Below are 8957 nucleotides of genomic sequence, written 5' to 3'. Positions count from 1 at the left end.
GATTCCCACCCCCCTCTTCCCAACCCTCTCCAATCTCCCCTCCATCCCCTCACCCCTCCTTCTCTCTCTCGCTCTCTCCCAATCTCCCTATCACCACCCCCTTTTCCGTCGCTCTCCTCACCCCATCCTCCATATCCTCTCTCTAGCATTACAAACAGAGCCCTGCCACGCATGAGCCATTGTGGGTAACTGAGAATATGTTTGTACAAGACATAGAGAAAAGGCTTTAACTTTAATTGTAACAAACACAACCATTCCATACACTTCACTACAGAGCTCTCAGATGGGCAGTTTGAAAGAGGGCTGTATTTTCAAGTGAAACCCCCGAGGAAGTGGAACAGATTTATTGGAATACAAAGGAAGCACATTGAAAACTTTATCAGACGTATTATTTAAAGGTACATGTTTTCTGCATCATATTTTTTTTGAAAACTGCACATTTGAGATGTTTATAGTGAATGGTAGCACACAATAGGTAAGATTAATGACACTGTGTGTGCTAGTGGCTGTGTGCGTCAGTGACTGTGTGTGCCAGTGACTGTGTGTGTCAGTGGCTGTGTGTGTCAGTGGCTGTGTGTGTTAGTGACTGTGTGTGTTAGTGGCTGTGTGCGTCAGTGGCTGTGTGTGTTAGTGACTGTGTGTGTCAGTGGCTGTGTGTGTCGTGTCTGTGGCTGTGTGTGTTAGTGACTGTGTGTGTCAGTGGCTGTGTGTGTCAGTGGCTGTGTGTGTTAGTGACTGTGTGTGTCAGTGACTGTGTGTGCTAGTGACTGTGTGTGTCAGTGACTGTATGTGTGTCCGTGACTGTGTGTGTCCATGGCTGTGTGTGTGTCTGTGTGTCCATGGCTATGTGTGTGTCTGTGGCTGTGTGTGCCAGTGACTGTGTGTGTCTGTGGCTGTGTGTATGTCTGTGGCTGTGTCTGTCAGTGACTGTGTGTGCTAGTGACTGTGTGTGTCAGTGGCTGTGTGTTAGTGACTGTGTGTGTCTGTGGCTGTGTGTGCCAGTGACTGTGCGTGTCAGTGACTGTGCGTGTCAGTGACTGTGTGTGTGTCTGTGGCTGTGTGTGCTAGTGACTGTGTGTGCCAGTGACTGTGTGTGTGTCTGTGGCTGTGTGTGTCAGTGACTGTGTGTGCTAGTGACTGTGTGTGTGGCTGTGGCTGTGTGTGTCAGTGACTGTGTGTGCTAGTGGCTGTGTGTGTCTGTGGCTGTGTGTGCCAGTGACTGTGTGTGCTAGTGGCTGTGTGTGTCAGTGACTGTGTGTGCCAGTGACTGTGTGTGTCAGTGGCTGTGTGTGTCAGTGGCTGTGTGTGTTAGTGACTGTGTGTGTTAGTGGCTGTGTGTGTCAGTGGCTGTGTGTGTTAGTGACTGTGTGTGTCAGTGGCTGTGTGTGTCGTGTCTGTGGCTGTGTGTGTTAGTGACTGTGTGTGTCAGTGGCTGTGTGTGTCAGTGGCTGTGTGTTAGTGACTGTGTGTGTCAGTGACTGTGTGTGCTAGTGACTGTGTGTGTCAGTGACTGCATGTGTGTCCGTGACTGTGTGTGTCCATGGCTGTGTGTGTGTCTGTGTGTCCATGGCTATGTGTGTGTCTGTGGCTGTGTGTGCCAGTGACTGTGTGTGTCAGTGACTGTGTGTGTCTGTGGCTGTGTGTGTCAGTGACTGTGTGTGCTAGTGACTGTGTGTGTCTGTGGCTGTGTGTGTGTCTGTGGCTATTAAACAATACATTATTTTAGTCAGTTTAGAGAACATTTAAATGACTCCTATTTTTAATTGACTCCTATTGTTTGAAAGGCAAACACCTGTCAATTTGAAAAAGTAACACATGCCTGTATCTGAAGTCTCCAAGCTTGTTCAAAGCACAGCACTGTGATAGCTCTGTGACTGAGTCACGTCTCAATTCTGAATCACAATCCCCTCCAAACAAGACGTCAGACCAACCACTGAGTCAAAAAGTTAACTGCAGTTCTCAACAGAATAAAACATTAAACAAAGCTGGGAAGGGCTTTGTACAGGAGAACCACAGCTGACGTTACTGACGAAAGGCCAACGGTTTTAAGAGAGAGGGCCAAAATCCACATCACTGAAAAAGATTGTGTGACCTAGAGCTGAGGGACTGGGAGGGAGGGAAGCAGTGTGGCTCTAGTGGTTAGAGCTGAGGGACTGGGAGGGAGGGAAGCAGTGTGGCTTTAGTGGTTAGAGCTGAGGGACTGGGAGGGAGGGAAGCAGTGTGGCTCGAGTGGTTAGAGCTGAGGGACTGGGAGGGAGGGAAGCAGTGTGGCTCTAGTGGTTAGAGCTGAGAGACTGGGAGGGAGGGAGGCAGTGTGGCTCTAGTGGTTAGAGCTGAGGGACTGGGAGGGAGGGAAGCAGTGTGGCTCTAGTGGTTAGAGCTGAGAGACTGGGAGGGAGGGAAGCAGTGTGGCTCTAGTGGTTAGAGCTGAGGGACTGGGAGGGAGGGAAGCAGTGTGACTCTAGTGGTTAGAGCTGAGGGACTGGGAGGGAGGGAAGCAGTGTGGCTCTAGTGGTTAGAGCTGAGGGACTGGGAGGGAGGGAAGCAGTGTGGCTCTAGTGGTTAGAGCTGAGGGACTGGGAGGGAGGGAAGCAGTGTGGCTCTAGTGCTTAGAGCTGAGGAGGGACTGGGAGGGAGGGAAGCAGTGTGGCTCTAGTGGTTAGAGCTGAGGGACTGGGAGGGAGGGAAGCAGTGTGGCTTTAGTGGTTAGAGCTGAGGGACTGGGAGGGAGGGAAGCAGTGTGGCTCTAGTGGTTAGAGCTGAGGGACTGGGAGGGAGGGAAGCAGTGTGGCTCTAGTGGTTAGAGCTGAGAGACTGGGAGGGAGGGAGGCAGTGTGGCTCTAGTGGTTAGAGCTGAGGGACTGGGAGGGAGGGAAGCAGTGTGACTCTAGTGGTTAGAGCTGAGGGACTGGGAGGGAGGGAAGCAGTGTGGCTCTAGTGGTTAGAGCTGAGGGACTGGGAGGGAGGGAAGCAGTGTGGCTCTAGTGGTTAGAGCTGAGGGACTGGGAGGGAGGGAAGCAGTGTGGCTCTAGTGCTTAGAGCTGAGGAGGGACTGGGAGGGAGGGAAGCAGTGTGGCTCTAGTGGTTAGAGCTGAGGGACTGGGAGGGAGGGAAGCAGTGTGGCTTTAGTGGTTAGAGCTGAGAGACTGGGAGGGAGGGAGGCAGTGTGGCTCTAGTGGTTAGAGCTGAGGGACTGGGAGGGAGGGAAGCAGTGTGACTCTAGTGGTTAGAGCTGAGAGACTGGGAGGGAGGGAGGCAGTGTGGCTCTAGTGGTTAGAGCTGAGGGACTGGGAGGGAGGGAAGCAGTGTGACTCTAGTGGTTAGAGCTGAGGGACTGGGAGGGAGGGAAGCAGTGTGGCTCTAGTGGTTAGAGCTGAGGGACTGGGAGGGAGGGAAGCAGTGTGGCTCTAGTGGTTAGAGCTGAGGGACTGGGAGGGAGGGAAGCAGTGTGGCTCTAGTGCTTAGAGCTGAGGAGGGACTGGGAGGGAGGGAAGCAGTGTGGCTCTAGTGGTTAGAGCTGAGGGACTGGGAGGGAGGGAAGCAGTGTGGCTTAATGGTTAGTGCTGAGCGACGGGGAGAGAGGGACGCAGTGTGACTCTAGTGGTTAGAGCTGAGGGACTGGGAGGGAGGGAAGCAGTGTGGCTCTAGTGATGTATTAATGGCATATGTATGTGTCTGCCTGTGTGTGTCTGTGTTTGTGTGTCTGTGTGTGTGTGTGTGTGTGTCTCTGTGTGCGTGTATGTCTGCCTGTCTTTGTGTGTGTCTGTCTGTCAGTCAGTGTGTTTGTGTGTGTGTGTATCTGTGTATGCGTCTCTGTCTGTCTGAGTATCTGTGTGTGTGTCTCTGCCTGTCTGGGTGTGTGGGCAGGTATTACTATCAATGTGCGGAGAAAATTTGAGAAAATGTCCCCACAAAGATAGTAACTCCTGAAAAAATGACGTTGTGGGGACGTCCCCACTTTGTAAAACACGTTTAAGAACTAAATATGCCTTAAAAAAAAGTGCCAAAATATTGAGTTTGTTGTGGACTTTCACCCTGCATGGAGTCCTCTTCCTCATGACTGCGTGAGGACAGCAGGGACATGATTAGCGCTACACTGGAACACATTTCAATATCCACAGGTAGAGGCAGGTGTGCAAAGACAGAGTCTCTTCTCTCAAGCGCTGGGATCTCTACTGCATTAAAGCACATCTCGGCCCTGGGCTCAGGAAGGAAGCCATTTGTGTAACATAGCATGGAGCCCAAAATACAAGTTTGCAATACCATGTATTTCTTTCAAAACTGCACAAATAAAAACTACATACAATTATTTAAACTGCAACCCCTTTAGACAGTTGGGTCTGTTTGTCCAAATTGGATGAACCGTTGCATGGCAACGCTGAAAAGCCCTTTACTATCGTTCGCGAGAGGCAGAAACCCTATCACGTGAACATTGATGATGGCTGCATCCTGTCCGGCCTCGTCCGGCCGGTCTGAGTCACATGAGGAGTGATCGCGATGGCTGCGTCCAGGAGCGTCGTGTTCGGCGGGGTCCCGGCGCTGCGAGCGGTGAGCGCCGCGGTTTGGAGACGAGCCTGCGGGATCGGGGCTCCCGCAGCGCGGCTGTATGTGACACAGACACCGGGGAACCGTGGGTATCCGCTGCTGTTTAAACACGGGCGTGAGGACGCGTGGGGGTGGGGGTAGTGGGCGTATCTAACCGTGCTACAGGAAGGTCAGGTTCAATAAATACAATGTTAAGCCGTGTTCATGGTTACCAGGGATTGGGAGTGTGTCAGTTTTCAGCCTTTTTTGTTGCAGTCAGAAACAGACACAGTGTAAAGCGTCCCGGTTTTGCTGCTGTATTACATTTATTTTAAACTACGGAGCAGTAACAGTGTGCTTCGCATGGTAACAGCAGAGCCATGTGTTCGGTTGTGTTGGCGCTATTCAAAATAAAACACACACCTTCTGCATTGCATGTATTTAATAATGCGCAATATGTGTGTATCACATGTTTAAATGGGAATAACTGAGCTAGTGTTTCTAATTGACATGTATCTTTTGAGTAGAAAGAGGATCTGTTATCTGCAATACTTATGTCACGATAGACAGGTAAATAGGGGGCAAGTATATTTATTCTAATTATTATTATTATTATTTATTTCTTAGCAGACGCCCTTATCCAGGGCGACTTACAATCACAAGCAAATACATTTCAAGTGTTACAATACAAGTAATACAATAATTGCAATAGGTAGCCGAACTACGTCACCTGGTGAAAGGTACGGGCACCAGGTCCCATGATTTTGGTACACGCTGGTAATTGGGAATCTAGTACTTGTTAACACTTGTTCGGATCCCTCTTGTAGGCTCTTTTTGATCCCAGGACCACACAACACAAGATAGTTATACATCGATTTGATTTAGTACACAAGTTTCTTTAAAAATATGGAATTAAAGGCACAGCATACGATAACGTTTCTTTTGTTTATCTGGTTAACACAATAGTGTAATTAGTATACATTTTAAAACACATTATTCAATAACCTTTTAATAGCGGGGGTATAGCAATTAAAAAGAATGCATCAGAATTTGCCAAAAATAAAAAAATCTAACGATTGTAATGCAACTACTGCATTAGTCAAGTGCAACTGCGGCATCTTCTACCAAGAGAAGTTAAAAAGAGAACCAAAAGGAAAGTCAGTTCCAGTCTCACAAGTCTGTCTCAGTTCTGTTAATCTCTATGGGTGGGTCGAGCAGTGAAAAGTATGATATTCAGTGCACACAATAATAAGAAAAACGAACTGAACTCGTTTTTAACAAACTGGTCATTCATGACACACATGCCGAATGTGTAATGTGTTCGTTATGGTTCTGATATTATATACTGTTATTTTAACGGCTTCAGAGTTGCTACGGGGTCGAGATAATATTAAAAAATATCAGTAAACTGTATTGCCATGCTTTATTGTATTTGTCTTGGCATACGACTGACCTTTATCCGGGCAGCAGTGTGGAGTAGCGGTTAGGGCTCTGGACTCTTGACCGGAGGGTCGTGGGTTCAATCCCAGGTGGGGGACATTGCTGCTGTACCCTTGAGCAAGGTACTTTACCTAGAACTGTATAAATGGGTAATTGTATGTAAAAATAATGTGATATATTGTAACAATTGTAAGTCGCCCTGGATAAGAGCGTCGGCTAATAAATAAATAATAATAATAACACAATAATGACACATCAGATCCCATGTGCAACAGCCTCAATACAAAGTCCCTGCTATATATCTATCACACATAATAAATCGTGAAGCGTGTTTTGAAAACTCAAGGCTTCTGAATAATACCTCAGTGGTGGCAACCTTACTGTCTAACCCGCACCGATGGTGGAAGTTACTTCATGAATGTCCAACACAAAAGATGGGAGAGGCTGCAGAAAGGAAATGTCTATGTAGAATATGAGGGCTGTGAAAACTATTATACTCTTAGGGAAATATTGAAGGTTGGTGAATTATAAACAGCTACTCTACAAAGATGTGATGCTTAACTTTTGTGTTGCGTATTGTTTTGCAGACTGCAGATGGAACCTTTTTCTTTATTGTCGGGTAGTTCAGTAGCTATTTAAATTGGTGTATTGATAGTTACAGGAGAGTTATGAGAAATCAAGAAATGTAATGGTCAATGTGAGTATTGCTCCAAATCAAATTCCTGGTTCTCTTATTAGCTGTCTCTCTAAGCTCCAATTCACCAATTGAAATCGGAAAAACTCTGCTCAGCTGGCTAAATTTTTGAAATATACGTTTTTCTCAACTGCTAACAATCAATGTGAAAAAATTGCTTTGAATAAGGGCAGCAGTGTGGAGTAGTGGTTAGAGCTCTGGACTCTTGACTGGAGGGTCGTGGGTTCAATCCCAGGTGGGGGACACTGCTGCTGTACCCTTGAGCAAGGTATTTTACCTAGAACTGTATAAATGGGGAATTGTATGTAAAAAATAATGTGATATATTGTAACAATTGTAAGTCGCCCTGGATAAGGGCGTCTGCTAAGAAATAAAATATTATTATTATTATTATCCAAGGCGTTACAGGTGTTGCAGACCAGAGCCATATGCGAAGCGCCAGCGCCCTCTAGTGCACAGCAGTGTATTGCCAGCAAAACCTAAAGGAAACTTGATCCAAAATCACAGACCCTTTTAAATGCTTTTAGAATGGTTCAGGTTTTTAAAACTTTTTTTTCTATTCTGGAGAAATATATATTTAAATAGTACGCTGAAGAAGAGTTAAAAAACAAACCAGCGATCCATTCAGAAATGTGTTTCCTACAAGGACTCAAACTCCCAGAAGCAACTCCTGTGTGTTGGATGCGTTCCTTTAACAGCATGGAAAAGAGAGCAGGATACATCAGCCAGTTTTAAATAAAAAATCAGATAAACATTTAACCTAACGTGTGCCTCTTTCATCCAGGAAAATGCCTACGCAGTGAGACGTTTCTTGTAGGACTTCTGAATCCAGCACCCGAGTGTTAAATGGGTATGGATGGTTCTTAAACATCCGTGTTTCTCTCCTCCTGCAGGAATCCAGTTTAAACTGGATGAGAAGACGGCTCACAGCAGCCTCGATCTCTTCAAGAAAGAAACGGGCGTCATTTATCGAGTGATCGGCGTGGACCCAACCAAGGTCCCACAGAACCCGGAGCGCTTCCGAGACTGGGCTGTGGTTCTGGGGGACAGCGCCGTCACGGGGGGCCGGCATTACTGGGAAGTGACGGTCCGCAAATCCCAAGAGTTTCGTATCGGAGTGGCGGATTGTGGAATGCCGCGGGAAGACTGCATTGGAAGCAGTAGCTGTTCCTGGGTGTTTGGCTTCATGCATGGAGACTGGTATTCCATGACTGGCAATGAGGTGGTGCCCATTTCCTGGGTGGGCAAGCCGGAGAGGGTGGGCTTGTTGCTGGACTATGAGGGCCAGAAGCTGGGGCTTGTAGATCTAGACAAGCCGGCTATTGTCCACTCCATAGCGGCCGAATTCAAGAGTCCTGCCTGCCCTGCGTTTGCTCTTTGGGACGGGGAGCTGGTCACTCATTCAGGGCTAGAGGTGCCAGAAAAATTGTGATTCTTTAACATACCTGCTTCTGCCATTATAGGTGACATGACCCCTGTGCTGTCTCCTTAGGTATGCAGAGTCAAATACAGCTGTACCATTGTACTGTCACTTCAACGGGACTCTGCAGAAAGATGCAGCTTTATCAGGAGGTCACCAGTCACCTGGCACAATGTGCATTCAAGTGATTGTAGCTAACAGAATAATTCCATCCTTTATATGGATCCATTCCTTATATAGTCTCAAGGTCCAGATTTGAAAGAAAGACATGTTATAGCAAGTTTTATTTTATTTTAAAACATATCTGGTATTGCACTATAAATACCTGATTGCAAGCCATGCTTTCAGTTAGTGTTGCACTTCCTTAGTCACTTGGAGGGTGAACATTTCCCCACCTCTTCACTGGCTTCTTTCCTATCAATAACCAATCAGCTGTTTCCCCTGGTGACTGACATGCTGTCAGTCAGTCACAGGACCCAGAAGACACTGCTGAGGTGAAATGACCCAGGAAGTGCAAACAGGTAACCTGAGAATAAGGCCTAGAAAGTGAGAGCTTCCTTGAAGCGAAACTAGCACCAGATATCATGTTGAAAATGGAAATACTTGTGCTTTAACATGTGTTTCTTTCAGAAGTGCACATTTTATTTCTGTGCAGCTGATGGAAATGCAAAACAGCTGAACTTAATGGAATTATTTAGTTTGCTACAATTACCCATGCTGTTCAACGTGCTGATGAGAAGTGGAGGGTGACATTACTGGGAGTGATATTAAACAGGTTTGACTGTAAACATTAAAAGCAGGGCTCTTTGTACAAAACACTGTAAGACAGTACCTTGTTTTGAGCTTGTTTCTTCATTATTAAACCAGTGTGTTGTACAA

At 46.9% G+C, this 8957-nt stretch overlaps 1 protein-coding gene across 1 annotated transcript; it reads left to right on the top strand.

Moving 5' to 3' along the window:
- The first annotated feature begins 4437 nt into the window (after positions 1 to 4437).
- LOC117966922 (SPRY domain-containing protein 4-like) lies at positions 4438 to 8957 on the top strand. Its single transcript, XM_034913838.2, has 2 exons — positions 4438 to 4630; positions 7552 to 8957. Exons 1-2 carry the CDS (start codon positions 4498 to 4500, stop codon positions 8088 to 8090), a joined length of 672 nt encoding a protein of 223 aa, XP_034769729.2. The 5' UTR covers positions 4438 to 4497; the 3' UTR covers positions 8091 to 8957.

This window comes from Acipenser ruthenus, chromosome 42 (genome assembly GCF_902713425.1).
Source record: "Acipenser ruthenus chromosome 42, fAciRut3.2 maternal haplotype, whole genome shotgun sequence".
In the NCBI taxonomy this organism is placed as follows: domain Eukaryota; kingdom Metazoa; phylum Chordata; class Actinopteri; order Acipenseriformes; family Acipenseridae; genus Acipenser; species Acipenser ruthenus.
Note: the sequence above shows the minus strand (reverse complement) of the source record. Positions and strands in the feature narration are given on the sequence as shown.

Bases quoted from the DNA above. Each gene is read 5' to 3' on its own strand.
- LOC117966922 (XM_034913838.2), top strand. From the start codon at position 4,498: ATGGCTGCGTCCAGGAGCGTCGTGTTCGGCGGGGTCCCGGCGCTGCGA. The intron at 4,631-7,551 runs GTGGGTATCCGC...CTCCTCCTGCAG, and splicing joins GACACAGACACCGGGGAACC to GAATCCAGTTTAAACTGGAT.